At 45.4% G+C, this 22,274-nt stretch overlaps 1 protein-coding gene across 3 annotated transcripts in view; it reads left to right on the forward strand.

The window, feature by feature from the left end:
- Nucleotides 1-215: 215 nt before the first annotated feature.
- The window catches only part of LOC148333042 (rho guanine nucleotide exchange factor TIAM1-like), a 39,787-nt gene continuing 17,728 nt past the window's right edge, over nucleotides 216-22,274 (forward strand). For 2 of the 3 annotated variants that reach the window (XM_088300344.1, XM_088300346.1), the window contains exons 1-3: nucleotides 216-371; nucleotides 17,398-18,469; nucleotides 20,190-20,634. In XM_088300344.1, the coding sequence (XP_088156470.1) occupies nucleotides 17,564-18,469; nucleotides 20,190-20,634 (1,351 nt within the window). In that variant the 5' untranslated portion in view covers nucleotides 216-371; nucleotides 17,398-17,563. Of the gene's footprint in view, nucleotides 372-8,083; nucleotides 8,191-17,397; nucleotides 18,470-20,189; nucleotides 20,635-22,274 lie in introns of those variants that run through there. The other variant, XM_088300345.1, reaches the window with a different exon arrangement.

Below are 22,274 nucleotides of genomic sequence, written 5' to 3' on the forward strand. Positions count from 1 at the left end.
TATTTCGAGGGCATATTCACGGTCTCCGGGGCGATATTATGGGATGCCGTGTCATCTTGACCCACGATCAACAATTTGTCCCCCTCCACCACCAGCCCCCCCGCCCGCCCCCAAAATGGGTAAATCAATGAGAAATCGGCGCCTCGTTGCTGATTGGCTGCGTGTGTGGAATGACGTCCCCTTGCATCCACTTGCACGCATCCCCACAAGGGGGAGAGGCGCTCCACCGCCTCCTCCTCCTTGCACCTCCTGCTCCTCCTCCCGGCCGCTGTGTGTGGAAACGACACGCGTGGAACGCAGGACGCGACAGCTTTCGGCCGCTTCAATGTCACGATGGACGCCGGCGCACCGCGACGTGGGTGACGGGGCAGGTACGTGGACATGCTGATGGTGGTTTTGGTTCTGGTGCACCCCGGAAGTGCGACGTCCCGGTCGTGGCAAGGATAAATAACCTGTGTGCGCGTGCACGTATATTCCCGCGTGGCGTCAAGCAGTGAGTTGATGGAGTGGGCTGCGCGTACGAAGTCGAGCCGCAGTGCAAATGTGGCGTTCGCCCGCGCACGCGCGCACGCGCCCAGAGTCGCTCAATCATTTTTGGGGCTTCGCTGCATTTAATTTGCACGCGTAGAAAAGCTGTGACGTCAATGCTGGTGGCTTTCGGGGGCGGGGGGTGCGTGCTCTGCCTGTGAGAAATTGTTGCATTTTTGCAGAGTCATGTGGCTCACAGACGCTCCACAATTCTTTGATGTCAATGATGATGACGATGATGATGTTGTTGTTGCTCTTCATCTTCCTCTCTGGTTCACCTGAGGAAAGCCTTGTTTTCCACTTCAAGTGAAAAAAAAAACAACCTGCATATGTGACCTGAACTATGAAGTAATTCCCTGCATAGATGCTGTTTACTCCAAAACTCACCTATTCGCTGCATGTATGTATTTTTGAAAAAAAAAAAAAAAAATACAATATGCTGCCAAAGCTCAGACTTCAAGTAGGAAAGTAGTAGTGCACATGGTTGCCTTGAGATTGGAGTGACCTGAATGACGAGTTGAACATACAAGCTGTTGTTTGATAGAATTTTTTCTGCTTTGAATTAATCAAAAAAAGAGGCTTCAAACTGTTTATAGTCAGTTCACTATCAAACCAAACGTAAATTACTCGCAATTACACCGTCTGTATTTGAACACAAACGGTGCGGCAAAGCATGTCGACAAACAATGTAACAGTAGAGTTGACCGCTGCATATTTCTAAACGTTCATTGACGTCATTTTTTTCAAAAAGTATCGCAGCCGACACAACCTGGAGCCGATTCCAATTTGCTCTTGACTAGTATTATAAATATTGACATCCCCGTTATTGTCATCATTCCTCCCGCCAGTTCACCACAATGGCCGCCTCTGTTGCGCAATCATCCGTCGAGTGGGCTGATGTTCAGATTTTTTACTGAGTTTCTCTGCATGCGTTGCTACCCCCAGGCCGACCCCCCCCGCCCATGTCGTTACAAAGATGCAGAGTGCCGTCTGCCACACACGCAGGAATGTTCGCTGCGGCGTAATTGTGTGTCACACACACACACACACACACACACACACACACACACACACGGCGTCAGTGTTGTTGTCTTGCAGACAAGCGCGTGGTTGAAGTTCTTCGTATGTTTGGCCTCCGTTCATGTGTGGCCCACTCACACATAACTGCTCAATCATTTGCAATGGAAATACTCTCAAGTCAAATTTGCATGTGTGTGTGTGTGGGGGGGGGGCGGGGGTCAAACGCAGCAAGCAGGGAAAAGACTTTGAAAACATTTAAAAGTACATTAAAGACGTAAATTTAGGTTTCTAAAATGACCAAAAACTGCGAGCAGAGAAAGTGATTAAAGACCTTAAATCAAAGCTATGCGATCCAAAAAAAAAAAAATGCTAATGTTTTTAACCGCCTCACTTCCTTTGGCAACTTTGCATGAAGCATGAAAGCAAAAAAATCAAAATAAAAGTGAAGTCTTCAACTGTGTTTAAACAAATGTCGTCGCCTCCCGTCCAGTTTATCGCCAGTTTGCCATTTTGATGTGTTCAAATGTGTCGCTTATTTCCTGTCTAGTGTTTACGCAGCTCCCTCTAGTGGTTTGCCAAAGAATCACTCAATTCAATTCTCGCACTGGATGGAATGTGGATTACATTTGTTACGTTTGTTGCGCCATAAAATGAGATGAACAAATCAATGTCTAATATTTTGTCAAAGCAGTTCGCAAAATGGATGATTGGATGATTTTTTTGTCCAAAAATATTGTCATGTTTTTAATCAGGAATTCTTGTAATTTATTGATCTGACGTGACCCAAAATGAACCCACCTCAACATTTTGAGCCGAACGAGCGCTCCCCACTAATGACTCCGACTCCAAAGCTGAGGTCACGATGGTCTCGGTTAAGTGATTTTTTTATTTATTTTTTTTTCTGGTAATGATTCCATTGTGGTCGGAGAGGCCCGCCACTAAATGTGGCCGAGTGTGCGGTTTGCTGTTGCACTCTCGTGCCTTTTGCTTTGACGTGACAGATGAGCGCGTTTACCCCAGCTGGGTGTGGGAAACGTCAGACCCGCATGAGCTTCAGCTTCCGCTTCGCCGCTTGCGCAATGGCGAACTTCAAAATAAAGCTTAATAAATAATACAAAGAGTCATTGACACCTTTGTCGACTTTTACTTTGAACTTGGCCCTTGTGGCGGCCATTTTAATTGACATGACATAGTTGCCACCAACATCAACACGACGCCATCTTGAAATCCTATTCAGTCGCTATTTTAGGAAGCTAACAAAGCGCGAGTAAATTACGCCATTATTACAGGACATGACACAAGTCTCTGGCGTTAGTGGCTACTACTGGCTAGCAGCTAGCTGTTAGCATTAGCTAAACACCCGTTGCTGGTCCGTAAAGTTATGGACTTCTAAGAACCGGTCTGCCGTGGAAAAAAATGTCGATGACCACTGCGCTAAATTCTAGTGCGGTGTAACCTTGGAAAGTCTGACTAAAATAAAACTGAACAAAAACCAGAAAAATGACCTCCCGGTGTGCTCAGCAACACGCAGGCAAGTTGGGGCAACGTTGGCAAAAGTCTGGCATTCAAAATAAAAGCAGTTTGACGTCACGTCCATGTTGCGTGCTCTTGTTTAGCAGTTACACGCAAATTATTTTGGGCTTTTTTATTGAGTTGGGTCCAATTGTGTTATTCTACTTCTTACTTTTGATTTTTTTTTCTATTTTGAAAGTCTGACTTTTGTGTGGTTCACGCATTCACTACCATTGACGGTTAAATACGTCAAAGATCCATTTTTTTTTTAACTCGGCTGGCTTGCATTGTGGAATACGCCTTGCTAGCTGTTTAACTCCTTTTATCCCATTTTAAAAAAATGAGTCACACGTTATAAAAAAAATAATAATAATAATTTTACATGAGCAAATGTAAGAAAAGCGCGCAAAACGTCTCTTCAAATGTGTAAAACCGCGAAGGACGTGGCGGGTTAGTATGTCGAGTTTTTATTGCGGTGGTCGTCACGTCCACTCGTCGGCAATTGGACGTGCTCCGAGCTTCGGTTTTAACGAGCACAATCGCGCTCCACCTTTTGGCGTGCAGCTTGTGCATCTTCTGGTGAATCCTAAATGACTTTGGTGTCTTTGATGTGGACTCCGGAGAGGCTTCCCGCTGTCGGGATCGTCGGCTAACGATCTCCCGTCCTGGCCGGAATGCCGCTTCCAATGCGCGGCACGTTTTCACGCTTTTAGTCGTGCGTTCAACGCGTTGCCATTGTGAAGACCTTCGAGAAAACTCAACACAGCCATGTGGGGCTTGATTTTGTTTTGACCGGTGCATTGAAACAAACGTTGAGTCTTTGTCTTGAAAAAGCAATGTGTACATTTTCACCCTTCACCAAAAAGTATATGTTTGATTTGTCCAAGACTCGAAATTGTAAGTTAAAGATCCGAATGAGTAGAAAACCAGACAGAAAGCCGACAAATTTTCTTTAGTTGAAATTATTGAAATTTTGTAAATTAGTAAAGTCATAAAGTTTTCAATTTATGCTTAAAGCTCACAAAAGACATTTAAAAAAGATTGGAAAAAAAATAAAAAGCAAGTATAAGTTAAGAAGAACACACTTCACATTGAGGTCATATTATATCCTCGTGTTGTATTTTTAGGTGAGAGTTTTTATCCAATCAGAATTCAGCAAGCTCGTGTTGCCAGGCAGATTTCATAATACCAGTAGCACGCGCTATTTGTTCGAGGCCTTCAGACACAATCGTTGATAGACAGTTGCGATAGCCAATCAGATCACGAGTTGGTTACAGCAAGGCAGCCTCGCTGGCCTTACGCTGAAGGTGATGAACGCGGCTTGTGATTGGATACTCACTCATGAGGGGGCGGCGCTATGCGGAATCAACACACCTGAAAGTCGTAACTCGCAAAGCTGTTGGTTTTTTTTTGTCTCAAGACACCGGAGAGGTCTGAGCCTTTCGGCTTGTTCTGTTTTCACCGTGCCGAGTCAGCAAACGCGTGACTCTGAATCCGCGCACACGTTGCGTTTACTCGGATGCAGACGCCCGTTTTCTTAATTGTGACTGGAGCTGGTGTGAGACGTGTTCGTGTGTCTTGTTTTCATGGTGCGTCACATTGCAACCGCCGTCCTCATCTCGGCTTGATTTAACGTCATCGGCGGCGGCGGCGAGCGGCGTTGGACTGCCACTGTGAATTTCCGAGGCTTTCCTCATCATGGCGGCTTTTTGCAAATTGCTCTAATAGCGCCGTGCTGAGTCAATTATGAGCTGACCTTTAATTTGAAGCCACCGCGGCCGCGATTTTCGCCTTGGGGGCACGTTTGACGTAAGTTGATTGGGCTGCCGCGCCCGGGCGCCACCTCCACTCTTCCCACATTTGGCAAAGGGCGACGTGAGAACACAACCTGGGCCTCTGCGCCTCATTAAATGCGAGGGAAGATGGCGGGTGAAGGGATCAAGTCGGAGAGTGTGAATCTTGATAATGAAGCACACGCGCTCATTCCAATGTTTTGTAATTTGCAATATCACATAAATGACGTGTAAAAGCACCTCCCTCGCCCTCCTCATTTGATTCCATTTTTTTTTTTATTGGTCATTGGATGTCAAGTGTAAGATGTGTGTTGCGCGCTTTCAACATTTTGGAAACATTTTCTTGTTAGATGTTTGTATTATTTCGTCGTGTGCCAATATGTTCACGATACTATTGAAAAATATATACTTTATTCTCATAATATGATGACTATAAATAAAACAAATAATAATTAATTTAAAAAATCCTTAAAAAATCCTAAAAAATGCAACTTTTTTCTTGAGAGATTGACATTTTTTTTCTTGCAAAAATAGAAAGATTTTTCCTTTTTTTAAAGACTTTTTTTAATAACTTTTTGGTTATTGTTATTATTTAAACAGCATGAATTGTTTTCATTAAAAAATGAAATGAAAGACCACAGTATTTAGGAAATCAAACCTGAACAAGGTTTAGTCATTTCATTTTTTCAAGTTCCGCGGGCCCGATTAAAACGTTTAACGGGCCACATGTGGCCCCCGGGCCGTAGTTTGCCCACACCAGATCTAGAACATGTGGGAATTTAACTTTATTTGAATTGAGTGCAAATTCAGACGTGTTCAACATCTGCTGCGGCTGAGAAAAAAAAAATCACTTTAATCTAATCTGGATTTAAACGTGGGAAATGTTAATCGGATATTTTTTCGCCTGTCGGCACTGCCAGTCAATCTGTCTGAAAGGTAAAAGATATTGTTATTAAAGGCCGTACAAGATTTTGACTGGCGGCGGCGTTGTCGAGCGTCTGAGAAGCTGATGAGTGTTTCTCGTCGTAGCTCGCCGTCGGCTGAAGTTTGATTGACAGCGATGCTGGCGAGCGCCGGCAGTCGGACGCCGTCGAGCGGCCACAAGCGACGGCGCCGCTTCTGCGACGGCGGCCTCACCTGCCAACATGTGCAGGCGTTTTTTTTTTTGTTTTGTTTTTTTCGACGCTTGACGAGATGAGACAGCAGAGCATTTTTTTTTTTTGCTGTTGGACCCGGTGAAAATGGCTAAAAGTTCAAATTGATTTTAAATTGAAATCCGTTTTTTTTTTTTTTAATTCCAATTAGAATCAAGCTGTATTTATATATAAAATATTTAAAATGTTCAAAAGTCCTACATTAACAAATCAACGACTTCAATGCCATTGACGACTACAGACGTCAAAAATCAATTTTTTTTAATAGACTGGCAGTGAAGTTTTTTCTTCCCTAGAATTTTTTTTTTTCTTGATAAATGTGAACTTTAATTATTAAAGATTTACAGTTTAGTCTGTGAAAAAAAATAATAAATAATTCATCTAAGATTTTTTTTCTTATTAAAACTCTTATATAAAAGAATACTTAATTGGCATATTTAAAAAAAAATTAAGAATATGTATGACTTTATTCTCATAAATTTGCCTTTTTTTTTTTAAATATCCTGTTTTTCATAAAATGACAATGAAAATTTACATTTAAAAAATAAATAAATAAATGTGACATAATTACAACTTTTTTTCTTGGGAAAAAATGTGACATTAACCGACAAAAAATTCAATATAATTATTTTATGGTTGCCAAGCGTGCAGTTTTTCGAAATTTGCAGAAAAATCCCCAAATTCTGCCGAATAAACGTGAGTTCCCGTTCAAAGGAAGCTGCTGGTCGTTGTTCTTCCAGGTCGCCTCCCTCTTGTGTTTCTTTTTGTGCGTTTACATTTCGGTGCTTCTTCTTCCTCTTCGGCGCCAAACGCGCCTCTTTGCAGCGCTTGTCAGCGTTGACGTGATTGCCACATGACATCGCCGCCGCTGCCATGACAACAGCCGCTCGGCCCAGCCAGTCGTTTCATTCCCACTCCCATTTGGGGAACCTCAGATGTTGCAAAAAGGATGGCCGGGCGGCAACATTTAATCCTTTGCTGCCCTCGAGGGAATGCGCCCCGTTCCGAGCGTCTGCTGTTGACAAAGCCAGAAAGACACAGCGAGGGAGAGAGACTTTTTTTTTTTTAATGGAGACATATTATGAAAAATGGAGGATTTTATGGCTTTGACATTTGTGAATTGTCCTATTCGTTGATTATTTTTTTTTCTGGGAGGACCTTGGAGGTCCCTCGTCTTAATACATTCGCTGCTCTTGACGAGGAAACGTTTTTCGACGGGATGGGTGGATTGACGGCCTCAAGCTACTCCACTGCAAATTTCAAGCTTGGAAACAACTTCCCCGACACACAACCACCAGTAGATGGCAGCGATTGCTCCAGTCTAGATATGAGATCTGCGCCTTTTGGGAGTCTCAAACGGCAAGCCTTCCTTTCTGTGTCCACAGTGGCTAGATTTGACGCAAATAACTTTTGCGTCATTTCAAATCATCTGCGCTAACCGTTTGTTCCGGTTTTTATATTTTCTGAATTTTCCCGAGATGGTCACTTTGCCGTCTTGTGTCGGTTCGTCCCCTGTCCGCGACCTGGCCACCGTCATCGTCCCGCCATCCTTATTCATAAAAATTAATCGTCCTCTCTGTCCTCATCCTGCCTCGCCCTTTAAAGTGCTTCCGTCCTTATTTTTCACCAGTGGGTGAAAAAGTGGGAGATGCTAATAAGAGAGTTTTCCTAATTCCTGTTAGCGCTTCGAGTCTCGGAGGCATGCACAACAGCTAGATAGTCATCCGTCCCCAAAATGGGCATCCATCTGGGATGGACCGTTCCGACCCTGGGTCGAAATGCCCGCCCGTCTCTGGTATTTCATGTCTCCCAGCCTCATTTGAACAGAATTTTAGACAAGTGTGTTTAGTGTAAACATGATGCGTCTCTTGCAGGCAAGGGGTGGGTTTGGTCGTGGTGGGGTGTGCGTGTGTCTGCGGGGGGGGGGGGGAATACTGGTGAGGGGCAATTAGAGAGCAGACGAAGCAGGGGAAGACGCATTCCTGCCGCCTGCACTTTCAACTGGAGGGGGCGTGGAATGGAGCGAGAGGGCGGGAAGAGGGGGAGGGACGGGGGGAGGCAATCCAAAGAGTCCATCCCTCCCTCACTCCAAGTCATCCCGGCGTGTGAGGACGTCAGTCTGAGCCGGACTTGAGGATCATGATCGGCTCGACTTGGTGCCGAACTTTGTGGCCGTTCACGCAGTAAGTTGATGCGGCTTGTGCGGCGGCCTTTTGTCGGTTTGCTGTTGGCAATTTTTTTGGGAGCGTCTTATTGCAGTTCCACGTGTGCTTCGGGGGGGGGGGGGGGGGGGGGGCTCTTCCCAAGCTTCCTCTCAGGGGGGGGGGGGGGGTATGTCATGTTGCTACCTGTCGCTCCCCTCTGGTGCAGCCTTTTGTGTGTGTTGCTGTTGTCATGATAAGTATTTTTTTGTCATGCTGAAAAGCAAACGTGAGTGAGGCGTCAAACGTCAAGGGATGCGTCGTCTGTTTTTGAAAAGTTCCAGATTCACAATAAATATTATAATAATTAACTTACAGCCGGGGCTTGGGGTTTTTTAGTCATCCACCAGTTTTTCAAAGCATGCTGTAAAGTTTCTTTCAAAATGAAACAGAATTTATTCTCCATGGTTCCTGAATTAGACAATAAATAATAACAAATAACAGGCAGACTAAAATCCACCCGTCCCCGTTTCGGGTTTTATATTTATGTTTCCCGCCATTCAAAGCATGCAGCAAAATTTCACACCTGGCATTGTTTTCCACCAGGGGGCCCCTGGTTCTGAAAGAAATGGTTTACAAGTGAATTGCAAGTGTGAGAGATGGTTAAAAGGGGGAGGAGCCTATGAGAGTATTTATGTCTTGAAAAAAAAACCTGGCCTTGTTTTCTTTTCCCCTCCAAACTCACAATATATGTCAGAATATTTAAATAATGGACAAACTTATGTCAACGTTTTGGTCACTTTTTGAATTTCATATTTGTCCACTTATATGCACGCACGCACACACAATTTAAAGCATGCAGAAGTGTGTTTGTAAGTGAATTTTAAATATCTTTGAAATGGCCAACGTCAAGGAGAAATCTCGCAGGGGGCGGTCTGAAGTTGGAAGGGTGTGTGTGTGTGTGTGTGTGTGTGTGTTAATTGAAAAAAAAAAAGAATTCCCATATTGTGTTCTTCCGAGACCCCCCCCCCCTGCGTGCCCCCTCCTGTGGTGAGAATTGCTCATCTGGTGTCATAGTCATGGAAATGCATTGACCAGCTTGCCGCCGTATGCTCGTCCACGAGGTCGCCTCTCCTCTCGTGTGTTTTCGTTTGAAGAACACACACACACACGAGTCCACAAATACGAAATGTGCTTGTTGTGCAAAAATTCAAGTTCGCTGCTCTGGTTGCTGCATTAATCGCGCGTTAAACCCAAGCAACAAAGCCTGCCTTGTCCATTTTAGAGTTGCTCTGGGATCAGGTGCTCCGTTTGCTAGCTTGTTAGCGCAGCGAGCGCAACAAACACCTGAAACCAGGCGGCCATCGGAGAACACTTGAAAGTGTGACCATTTTGCTGCATGCTTTGAATGGCGCAGGAAAGTAGTCACAAATGGATTGAAATTCAACAAAGGAAGACATGAGTTCAGATTTAGTGACGTAAAGCACTCGATAAACATTTCGGTGGTGAGGCACGCTCGCGGGAAACAGTGACATTTTTGCGGCATGCTTTGAATGGACAAGAGATGAATTGAAAGCCGATAATCCATATTGAAATCTTAACGAAGGATTTTTCGCGACCATAAGGCGCACTTTAAAGTTCAGCAAGCGTGCGCGAGCTAGCATGCGCGAGCTAGCATACGCCAGCTAGCATTGCGCGAGCTAGCATGCGCGAGCTAGCATACGCCAGCTAGCATAGGCCAGCTAGCATGCGCCAGCTAGCATGCGCGAGCTAGCATACGCCAGCTAGCATGCGCGAGCTAGCATTCGCCAGCTAGCATACGCCAGCTAGCATACGCCAGCTAGCATGCGCCAGCTAGCATGCGCCTCGTAGTGCGGCGCGCCCAGTGTGAGTATTAAATCCAAAAATTAAACCCTCAACTGGTGCTGCGCCCTTTGATACAGCTCGTCTTTTGGCCATAAAAATACGCTACATTGGTTGATTTTTCATGAACGTGGTATCATCACTGATATTTTGAATGTGACTTTGCCGCTGGGAACGAATGTGTCGGCTTTTTTTATTTGGGGTGGGGAAGATGGATGAGTGTCCTCTGGCAAAGTGAAAACTACATTTGTTCAAAATGGCTTGAAAAAAAAAGCTGAATGGCACAACATGTCTTAAAGGTGACATTAACATTTATGGTGTTATTATTATCCTTGGTGAGTTCGGAGGCACGCGGCAGCGTTTCTTTTCCCGGCCGCAGCATCTGACCTTTTTTTTTTTTTTTTTTTTTCCGGCCGGCCTTCTTGTGTAGCCGAGTGTGTCGCGATGCAGCTCGGTGACGCTTGGCTGCACAATACAACACGGCGGAGAGGCGCTCCGGGCATGTAATGGTGGAGGTAATGCTCAGGGGAAGCGAGGGTAAAAACATTTCGGTGTCCAAATAATACGCATGTCGGAAGTTTGCGCTTGCGGATGCACTTGATAGCGCATTTACATGACATGCTGGAGTTCCGTCTGTGTCTTTTCTCTTCGGAAAGCTCAATATTAAAAGCGCTGATGGAAATGCGCCTCGACGTCGACCCAGATGTGTTTGGGGTGAAGTTCGCTGCACGTCTTGTCGTTGAGTGACCTGGAATAAAATAGGCATGATGACGAATCGCATTTGGGACACACTTTGCATTTTTTAGTCGGCATCATGCAAGGCGATGATGGGACTGGTCGCTGCTGGAGGGTGGGAGGAAGTTTTGACGTCATCGAAGGCGGTGGGCATCAATGGAGGTCTTGATGGTTGCGAGTGTGCAAAGTTGTCCTTGTCTCCAAATTTGTCGCAAGCTACCGCGCCCCCAATTTGAGTATTTAGCACCTAATAACTATCAGTACGTGTGTGACCTCACTTCCTTTTTTTACTCCATACCTTTGTCAAAACACAAAACGCAAGGAGAACGCTAAAACTAAGCACCGTCCCTACTTTTCAGGGTTGATTCCACTCCAAAAAACGCTTAAAAATGTTGCAAATAAGAAACTCAGTGGCTCTGAAGCGCTTCTCTGAGGAACGCCACTCCACATTGTGTCTGATTGAGTTTTACTCTTTGGCAAGGTTGAAAAGAATTGGTTGGTGTCAACAGAACCAACGCAAATGGTCAAAGAATTCCAGATGCACTCTAAAATCTTGTAAAAATTCTTCCCAGTGGAGTGGCAGCTGCTTTGCTTGCAATAAGAGGAGGACTCCGTGTGTCCCAATAATTATGTCCTGTAAGTGTACAGTGTAAAAATCTGCTTTTTTAATTGCTTTGCAGGGGACTCTCCTTGTTTCTTAAAAATTGTGTCCAATTGTATAACCGCGAAAATTATTTTGATCACTAACATTCCTAATATCTTTCCAAAGTGTAACAGACACAATTTGGAGTGGCGTTCCGCAGGGAAGCGTTTTAGGTCCATTAGCTTTCGATAAAAGTTGAACTCCCCTTGTAGTGAGAAAGTAAAAAAAAAAAAAAAAGGCACAAATGAACTCCAACATCGGGAGGAGTGGAAGCTTTAACGGTTAAAAAAAATTCTGCTTTTTTTTCACTTTTCATGACTTTCAGTTTTCATACTTTTGTCCATCAAGTGTGACTTCATGTGTGGGACATCATAACTGTTCGTCTTCCCATGCCACGCCGTGCATTTGTCACCACAAATCTCTCATTTCAGTCAATAATACTCCCCCTCAAGCCCCCCCTACGAGCGGGATCTCCACCCCACCCTCTCCTCACCCCCCCGCCACCACCAGATGGGTCTTTGCTATGATACCTTCAATCGCCAATCTGTCATCGTAAAGCCGTCACGCACATATGCGCGGAGTTGGGCAAATTGTCGGGTGTGTGTGTGTGTGTGTGTGTGTGTGTGCGGCGCGGGAATGTGTAACATGAGGAATGTGAGGCATGCAAAGACAAGATGAATGCGATGCTCAACACGTCGCTAGAAGAGATCGTCTGAACAAAACGCGCGGGAACTTGAACTGGACATTGGGACGTGTGGTCATTTACGCTTTTGGGATGTGTGAAAAGTGGTCCAATAAATTTAGTCCAGTTAAATGAAGTTTGCTATTCCGTGTCCTTTTGGTGCCATTTTAAACGTTGTTACGTTGCTACTAGCCTCATTTTAGCTAGCATTAAGCTCATTCTTCTCTCAGGTCTGGCGTACAAGTTTTAAAAGGCACTTTTGTTTGTTGCTAGCACAGCGTTAGCCAACCAATAGCTGAGGTGCTAGCATGCTAAATCTTCCCTTTGCGAGGACAGCGTTAGCCGGCAAGGTTAGCCGGCCAAATATTCTCATAATTATTGTTCTTTCGGGCGTCCGCTCATGTAGCGTTCACGTAAGCGCAACCCCCATGTAGCTAGGGCGGACAGACGAAGAGATACGCGACTAAAAGCTTATTCTATTTTATTGATTTAGTACAAAAAGCAAATTGGCAACAGTGAGCCATGCGCTAACATTGGCGCATCCATCAAGTGTGCTAACGCGCCCGATAATAAAATGAATGGAACATTTACAAACAGCCTCTTTGTGTACAAACGACCCCACCCGGCCGTTCCCACCACCTCCACCTTTTTGTCCTGAAAGCGCTCAGCAATTAACCGCCGTTTAGCGACTTCAAAGCACCTCAATGAGGAGCTGAAGACCGGCTAGCAGGATGTACTCCAGTCACACCTTGGCTGGGTGACGACGTTGGAGATAAAAGTGGCGGCACGCCGCGGGGGGGGGGCTTCCTCAGGAAGGACAAATAGCCCCCCCACCCCAGACGTGGTTGTTTTCAGTTCACGCCGTGTGTTTGTTTTAGTGTGTGAAGGCTGAGAGGGTTACAAGCGTGGACGATGATGTTATTCTGCGACAAAAGATGGCAAATGACTTCATGACGTCGCGTGATGGCGTCACACCTACTCAAAGGAGCGACTGTTAGACTATTAGCAAAATTAGACTGTTAGACTATTGCTGAGATTATTCAACGTCAATCCTGCTTTTTATGCCTACAGAAAGCGATGACTGTATTTTATAAGATACATTTTTTTGGGCATGATTATTGATGTGTAATGCAGGATGAGATAAATTAGTTAGCTTTGAACTATGACTTTCTTTTCATATTATTATAAATTCATCTAGATGAAATATTTTAACTCTTTATTCTAATGAAAATTTCTTCTTACAAAAAACTTTTTTAAAAAAAATCCTAATTTTGTCTCAAATTTAATTGTAAGGAGGCAACTTTTTGATTTATTTATTAATAAATAAATTTAAATAATTTTATTTAAATTTATTTTATATTAAATTATTTAAAATTTAATTTAAACAATTTTATTTAAATTTATTTTATATTAAATTATTTAAAATTGAATTAAAATAATTTTATTTAAATGCATTTATTTCAATTTAAATAATTTTAAATTTAAATTAATATTACATATAAATAATTGTAATTTTAAACGTAAATTAAATGTATTTAGTAATTTTGATTCCGTGAGTGTTATGAGGTGCTCCCTGGTAAAACGTCTCCCCTTTAAGGCTTTGCTCAACCCAAAAAGTTTGCAATGGCTCAATGTGTGCTTGATAAACTTGACCTGAGATCAAGTGTAGACAGCAACAAAAGCTGCGACATCGCGTTTAAACAACGCCAGCTGTTACGCATTCAGATCCTCCAGCAACCTCATCTTGAACAATTGCAGTTCGTCACCCTTCGCACATTTGAAGCTCAAAGATGCTGTTTAATTGGACATTTTACAGTAAATTAATTTTGAATTCTTTTGACAACAAAGTGAAATTCAGTGGATGGGTGATGAAGTGCTGCCTCCTTGAGTGAAAACACAATCAAATGCGATGATTGACTTTATAGCTAAAACATTTTTAGTTTGAGGAAGTACCACAGCTACAAGTCTCTTGTGCATGCGACATCAAAACTGTTTTTATAAAATGTTGTTTAAAATGTCCATGCAACTTTTTTTTTTTTTTGCCACGGTGAGATCTCAAGTACAATTTCATCGGGGCAAATCTAAAAACAATCTACTTTTTGGCCTGCTGCGACGTATCTTGCTTGGTAAATGTGGTTGCAAAAAAAAATATATAAAAAGAACCCAAAATGTATGGTTGCAGACGACCACAGTGGATGGTTTTGCAAAAAAAATGTTTGTTTTTTTCATTTGAGTTACTTTGCAGGATATTTCATGAGGTTATGAAGTGCAGATTAAAACGCTTCAGTTTGAGGAAGTGTCAAAAAATTCACATTTGGCTAAAAATCAACTTCCCACGGATATATTTAAGATTGGAAGGGTCCGTTGAGGTTCTTTGGAGTTGTTGGCAGGGAGGAAATCGGAGGAGCATCACCCCCCCCCCCCCCCCAACCCCCTCCCGACCTTTTTAAGTAGTCGTGTCATTATCGCTCCGCTGTGTGGCGTGTTCCGATTACAGGCTTGTGTGTTGCAACTTGTCACTAGTCGGTCCGCTACATTCTTGCCTCTCACCACTCAAGTGAGCTTCACTCACTTCTGCTATCATTTGAAGAGTGTGTCTTTTTTTTTAACAGTGTGTCCACGTACGTCAGATGTGATGCGACGGGGGCGCAAATGTTCAGTCTTTCCGTCAAACGACAGGCAGCACGACAGCTTTCGTCCTTTGGGGCTTCTTCCAAAAACGGAGGAAGCGAGCAAGCGGACGGGGGCTGCTCGTGTTCCAACAGGCTCGAGCGTTTGTCAAATATCAGGTGGTCTTTAATAACAATGTTGTCCTAAACGTTCCTCGCCGCATACTTCAGGGATGACGGCGGGGATGCTCGTAAATTGCCACGCACGAACGTGAATTCCGGTGCCGTTTGTGCTCCGATGAGACAAACAGGAAATCGTCAGATTGGAATTAAGCCTCTTCTACCAAATGTGGATGTAAATCTGATAAATATCCTTAATGCACACTAACAGAGCCTGACATTTCCTGGTTGATCATCGGTTCCAGGTAAACACTCGCGTCCGGCCACAAAACAGACAGAGAGTTCCTCCACGATTCATTATTCGCCATATTGCGGATGCTATTTTATTTTATTTTTTTGTCTGTTCACGTAAAACTGCCAATGTTTGACTTGGAAAAAAAAAAAACCTTCCTTGTGGGCTAAATGCTACAAACTGTATTTTCCCCCTCATAATACCATGGGGTAATTTTATGTTTTTTTTTAAATGTGCAGTCAGCAGTGCATGATTTCGATCATAGTTTTCCCATAATGCCATCGGGTATTGACTTGCGTAAGCGCAAAAGCCCGTGCCATTATGGCAAAAAAATACATAAAACGGCAAATAATGTTCAAATGTATTGGTGTAATGTAGGCCAAATGTAAAATAAAATAATAATAGTTGAACTCAACAGGTTGTAGCGTTCTGAGAAAAAATGCTATGTTTGTAGCATTTAGCCTACATTATTTTGACTCCACATTTCTAGTTCCACGCTTCCGCAGTCCGTAGCGTAAATTGCTAACATCGGCACTTTGTAGCGATTGTCTTCTTTGAACGGGGATTTTCATTTGTGTATTCAAATTCTGCTCCAAGACAAATTGACGGCCCAAAAGGTTTGTAATTGCCCGTGGATGCCACAAGATGGCAGCACATGTTCTTGCCTGGACTAAACGAAGCTCCTCCCCCTCACCTCAAGTGGGACACAACGCTTTCATCATAAAGGTTTGCCTGACATCATATTTTCCTCATGACTCTCGGCTGTGTTCTTGCCTTGAAACACGTCGACGTGTTGTCCTTGCAAGACTGTGACGTCATATCAAATGACTAGCCAGTACTCAACAGCAAGTTTATTTTGTGAGAAAGGGGTGATGTTGGAGAAGGTGAGATAAAAGTCTTTCTCCTGCTGCTGATCAGTAATGGTTCACTACGGATAAAACTGAACAGAAATGTGCTTGTTTGAATTTGTGTTGTTCATGTTTGTTTTATTTATTTTTTTTTAGGTTCTCAAATATCTTTTGTTATTCTCGACTGAAATGGTTAATCAATGATGTCAATAGTTGGGACTTGGCATTTGCGATATTGTGATTGCAGCTGACCACTACGTATCACGCAGGCTTCCAATACACAAGCACATGAAATTAGTGTAGTTGCGCGACACCAGCTGAGATCTGATACAATATTTTTTCACCCACGATAAGATATGATTCCTTTCTTGGCCCGTGGAAAAAAAATTGGGTAACAAAAACCAACCAAATTATGAGTGGAAAATTGATCGGAGAATTTTGGGGGGTTGTTTTATACAAAAAAAAAAATAATGTTGGGTCAATTTCTCCTTCATCGCGGTTGTTGCATTTCGAGTAGTTTTCAACTTGCTTGGTAATCTTATGCACCACAATGTTGCCCACCAGTTGGTTTCCTTAAAAAAAATTTTTTTGGGGGGGGGATTTTTTTTTAAATTTTCCAAATTGTAGTGTGTCAAACCTTCCCCTGGCTTTCGAAGTGAAACCCTTCCATCTGCTCACGTACATTGTAACCGTGACAACTTTTGTCGCCGTCAGTCCTGAAGAGATGAGTTGGCCTTTTCCTCTCATCTTCTTTCCCCTGCTGAATGTCACAGCCAATTTGCTGTGGTCTGACGAGAACCGATGGCCGTCCTTGGGCATCAAACATTGAGCACTGCAGTGCCAGCGAGAGGTGATGAGCGAGCAGAATGAAGGAAAAGGGCGCAACAAAAGGTAGAGGGGGGGGGGGGGGAAACGGGGTCAGCACCAGTTTACGTAACGCCCCCCCACCCTCACCCAAGCGCTGCTCGTGAGTGCATGCGGCAGCCAGCCAGCAGAGGGTTGGACTCCCACACGCGATAGCAGTGCACCCCCAAGCGAGCTGTCCTCGAAGAGGATGGGTGCACACATTAGGGGGAAGAGTCCGTTAATCTCTTGTCCCATCTGTTGAGGCTCCCAGGACACTTTTTTTGTTTTTGCTGCCTGGAGGCAGGTAGTGACATTATGACCAAGTTGGAGTCCAAACAACAACCTTTATTTGTCAGGTGCCTGTTGGTCGTTGGCAGAGGGGATCGCATCACCGTTTTCAAAATCATTTCACGTTCATGTTGCACTGCATGTGCCACTTAGGGAGAGTGCAGGGTCAACCAACCTTGGGTAAAAGTAACCCAATCAGCGACCCAACAAGTGCGTTAGCAAAAATAACCCAGCATTTTTGAGTGTGTATGAAATATACAACGCCACTTTATATCTAGTACTATCACTCAGGTTTTTTTCACTTTGTCTGCTTCTCTTTGCAGCTCGGGTTGAACCAAGGGCAGAAGTTTGAAGTTTAGTTGACGAGCAAGATGTCCGACAAGTTGCGTCCGTCCCGCAGGTAGGCGAATGCGGCACTTGACATGTCTTGATAGTCGTCACGAGGAAGCTGGTCAATAAATCGTTTTGCTGTTCTTCGGCCGCTGAATCATGGGAAATGCGGAGAGCCAGCACGGAGAGCATGCCTTCTTCGGTACGGAACGTGGCTATCTGTCACGCAAGCACATGTCCCGCTCACTTCGCATCTCCAACAAGCAGTCGCGGCGCAGTCGACACGCCTCATCGGGCAAGATAGAGCACAGGAACTCCGAGGCCAGCACGCGCTCCAGCAGCACCCCCAGCATCCCGCAGTCCTTGGCTGAAAATGGTCTGGAGCCCTTCAATGAGACCAACATCCTGCCAGACTTTGGAAGCCCCATTTGGGTGGACCGCGTGGCCATGAACCTAAGGCCCATGTCCTTCCATCATGACCTGGCCAGTCCTACGGCTCACGGCAACACCATGCTCATCACCCTGCCCGGACCCACCGCAGACGAGGTGCAGGATGAGGGCGTGTACGCCGGCGAGGTGACGTACCTCCAGGACACTCGGGACGGCTCCAAGGAAATGGCCGCTTTCAAGAAGAAGCGATCCAAGTCGGCGGACACGTGGCGAGACGACAGCCTGGACTTCTCCCTGTCGGACCTGAGCCAAGACCACCTGACCAGCACGGAGGAGATGATCACCCCTTGCGCCGAGCGGGACTTGATGGACTGCGAAGGCCCGCTGCAGTCCAGCCCCGCCGACTCCACGGACCGGGCCAACTCCTTGGATGAGCTTTACAGCCAGAAGATTCCCGGTTGCAGGCCACCCCACGGCCGCTACGCCAAGTGGCACGACGGAAAGCGGGTCGCGGGCGAGGGCGAAGATGAGAAGATGATCTCCGAGGAGGACGGCAACACTTACAGCGCCTTCACGCTGCCGTGCAGACGCTCGCATTGCCTCTCTGAAGGCCTGCGCGGAACGCCGGCCGCCATGAGCGCCAGCATGCAGGGCAGGAGGGCGCAGACCATCCAGGTAACGTCTGCATTCTCTACATTGATCTTCTTCTCATTTCTGAAAAGGAATGGACGATATTTTTGGGAGGGGACCGATCTTGTTATTCACTGGTGGGGTTCAAGCCCTGTCGCAAATAGCGAAACTCTGCTTATAATTGATGCCCATACATAAAGGTTTGTGATTGCCCACCGGTGCCACAAGATGGCGCAGCCAAGCATCTTTTTCCTATTAGACCAGCGATGCTCTGACAAGGCGACACGATGGCCTCACAGTGCGGAGGTCGTGGGTTCGATTCCGGCTCTGGCCTTTCTGTGTCGAGTTTGCATGTTCTCCCCGTGCCTGCGTGGATTTTCTCCGGGTATTCCGGTTTCCTCCCACATTCCAAAAACATGCACGGCAGGTTGATTGAACACTCTAAATTGCCCCTTGGTGTGAGTGTGAGCGTGGTTGGTTGTTCATTTTTGTGTGCCCTGCGATTGGCTGGCAACCAGTTCAGGGTGTACCCCGCCTACTGATCGAAATTAGCTGGGATAGGCTCCAGCATGCCTTGTGAGAAGTTTGATGAAGAAAATAAATAAATAAAAAATATCGGAGAATTTGGGGGTTTGCTTTGCCTATCGCGATCTGAGATCAGAGTGTCTTCGGTCTTGGAGACTTTCGAGTCATTCTGAAGCCGAATGTGACGGCTAGCGTCACAAAGTTTGACTGCAAAGGCTTCCACTTTGAATTCACTTTTCAGACTGCGGTCGCGTCAACAAAAAAGCGACACAATCGGTTCTTCACTTCACTGTATCGTGTAAACGCCCCGAAAGCGGTTGTCATTGTATCTTGTTTGCTCTCTGGCTAGAGTATGAAAACCAGTCTAGAATTCTAATGAAGCCTGGTGGCAACACAAACAAGACACACATCTTATTTAGTCCGCCTTTTCATTGTGTCTGAGTGTTTCCTCTGCTCCATAAGCTGCACAATCAGATTAACAGTCCGAGGAAAGCTCCTATTTTCCCCTGCTGCTTGTTTTTCTTGGTCCAGAAGAGAGAGGCTGGGGGGGGGGGGGTTGAGTTTAAAGTCACTCCCCGTTTGAAATGTTTTGCCTTTTGTCATGCTAATGAGCGGAGGCCCGTGGAAGAGTGTCAGAGTAAAAAATAGTGTGCATGGTGGCCTTGTCACCGCGAGGCACCCCTCCTGATCCCACACTTTTAAAAACCTCCTCCTGAATGGAGCTCCAGAGCGCATGATTGGATCACGTGAAAGCGCGGCGATGCCGAGTTCTGCGTTCCCTCCGCTTGCATCTCCCAGGAGCTTTTTGGCCATGTGTGTAGGAGAAGGTGGGGGGTGCGAAAGGAGGGGGCAGACACGGCGGTGCCACAACGAGGGCAGCCTGCACTTGAACAACAGCGGTGGTCCCGTGTAGAACAGAAACTTTTTTGTGCCAGGCGATTTGTTTTTTCCAGCTCCCGAGCACACTCGATTTATGATTCGGGGTCAGGTCTAGTTCGTCCTTGGATGAGACTAGGAGGTGAGTTAAGTACCGAGCCATCAACTCAATGCCTGGAGAGCTGGGGAGGTTTGGAGTCAGGAAGGGCTTATGTCCACTAAAGTCTGCACCAAAGAATGACTGAAAAAAAGTTGACCCCTGATTAGGGAAAAAGCTGGAAGAAAAAAAATCTGATTTGATCTACTGGATTGTGATGAAGTGTACGTGGTCGTCATGCCGTCTCACCCTTCCCGGGCCTCGCAGGATGTCACCTCCGGCGAGGGCAGCGAGTACGAGGACAGCGGTATCGACGGGGTGACGGCCGAAGTCGAGTCCCGCCGCTACAAGACCATGTCGGCCTCCTTCTCCATCTGCTCGGCGGCGGGCGGCAGCGCGTTCGCCGGCAGCGACAGCGGGAGCAGCAATGGCGGCGGGACCGCCGACTCCGCCCAAGGCGTCTATGAGAACTTCCGCCAAGAGCTGGAGATGAGCTCCTGCCAGACGGAGAGTTTGGAGGAGGTTCTGAGCGACGAGCAGAGCACCATGAGCTCCGCCTACCAGTCGGATGCGCTGCTGGGCGTGGGCGCGCAGGGGACGGTGCGCAAAGCGGGGAGGCTCGCCGTCAAGAACTTCCTGGTGCACAAGAAGAGCAAGAAGGTGGAGTCGGCCGCCAGACGCAAGTGGAAGAGCTACTGGGTGTCGCTCAAAGGTTTGTCAAACATGTTCTTCACCATGACATCACCCGTACGTCCTGGTTGCAAAAGCTCGTAAACAATTCCTTACTTGCCATTTGAGCAAGGCAACCGGGTTATTTGCTTGACTGATGTTTTTGGTCTTCTTTAACCACCATGAACGTGTGAGGTTTCATTTGAAAAGATGATGTCACTTGACGTAAATTGCTTGGAAGGGAGATGGAACGCTGGCCTTAATTTATATTTAAACAGGTCAAAAATAGATGGGGTGCAAATTCAGACATATTTTTAACATGATCAGTGAGGGACTGGCTAATTAAAGGAACAGCGGAAAAACACAAACAAAGGTGCTTATTAAATTTGAGATTGATATAAGCAGTAAAAGTACTTCCGCAAAATGACAGTCATGATTTTAGGCTAGTTTTGTGACTGTATTAAGAAGTCTTATTAACGCCCACTTTTGAAGGTAAGAAGACATGACGGTGCAAGGACGAGAGGCTAATGCTGTTGTTTACTTATTTGCTGGCTGTCATTTTCATGAAACGACCACGTCAGGAAGCGATCATTTCCTTGCTTCCGACTTTCGCGTTTTGCTCAGTTTGGAAGGAAATGGGCGCGGCTAATGTTGGAAACTTGCTTACGCAGGCATAATCGTCTCGGTACCTCATTGCTGTCGCGCTCCGTGGCTGCCTGCAGACAGTTGAGCGTTTAGCTTCGAATGCAGCTGAGGGTAGCGGGACCAACACCGGTGTCGGTACTAGATAGGGACGGGTCGCTAGATGTGGACGGGGTCCTTCAGAGGCTGCGCTTTCTAATGACGTCACGCTTTAACACGCATTTTTCAAATATTTCTTTGCCTATGTGTTTTTTTGTTTTTTGTTATTTACAACTGGCTGTTCTGTTTGCATATTTTGATTCTCTAAATACAAAAATAAAACCAAATAACCGCATGTCCGCCACGTTGCCGCGTCAGCTCCCATGTCACTTTCGCCTATGCCTCGAGAAGCCGCTACCGCACAGCAGTGGGAACGTTTCCGTTTCTCCTGCCGAACTTGCAACAATGCAATGGTTCACACAGGCTACAAGATTGTATGAATATAATGTCTGTATATAGTGTGACATATTTCTTAATAAAACATTTTCATATTTTTCCTCCGACCCTGAACCAGTCTGATTCCCAAAGCAACGTAACATTGACGTGGCGTTTCCGACAGGCACGCAAAGGACACCAAAAGAAAAAAAAGGATGATCCTCGCAAAAGTAGCAGTAAATGTACAGTACTTTATTATTTTGTAATTGTTATTATTTAGTAACTCAGAACATACAAATGTAACAAACAGAGGCGACAAACATGGAGTCAAAGAAATATAATACATAAATATATAACACGTGACGTCATCAGCAGACGCGAAGGCGACCGAAGGACCCCGTCCACATCTAGCAACCCGTACCTGCCGACACGGACACCGATCAGGGCTGCTCCTCTTCGGCAACAGTGAGCCACAAAATATCGATGTTGTATTTTCAGATGTGGAAGTGGCCATAAGTGTAAATGTCCACAAAAATGGTACCTTATAAGCAATACATTTAGAGATCGAGGCTGTGTCCAGTTCGGCACACCATAATTGGGGGGAGAGGGGTGTGTCCACATTGCAGA

Source organism: Idiotropiscis lumnitzeri, chromosome 7 (genome assembly GCF_059441095.1).
Source record: "Idiotropiscis lumnitzeri isolate Australia: NSW breed Sydney's pygmy pipehorse chromosome 7, RoL_Ilum_1.0, whole genome shotgun sequence".
NCBI lineage: Eukaryota > Metazoa > Chordata > Actinopteri > Syngnathiformes > Syngnathidae > Idiotropiscis > Idiotropiscis lumnitzeri.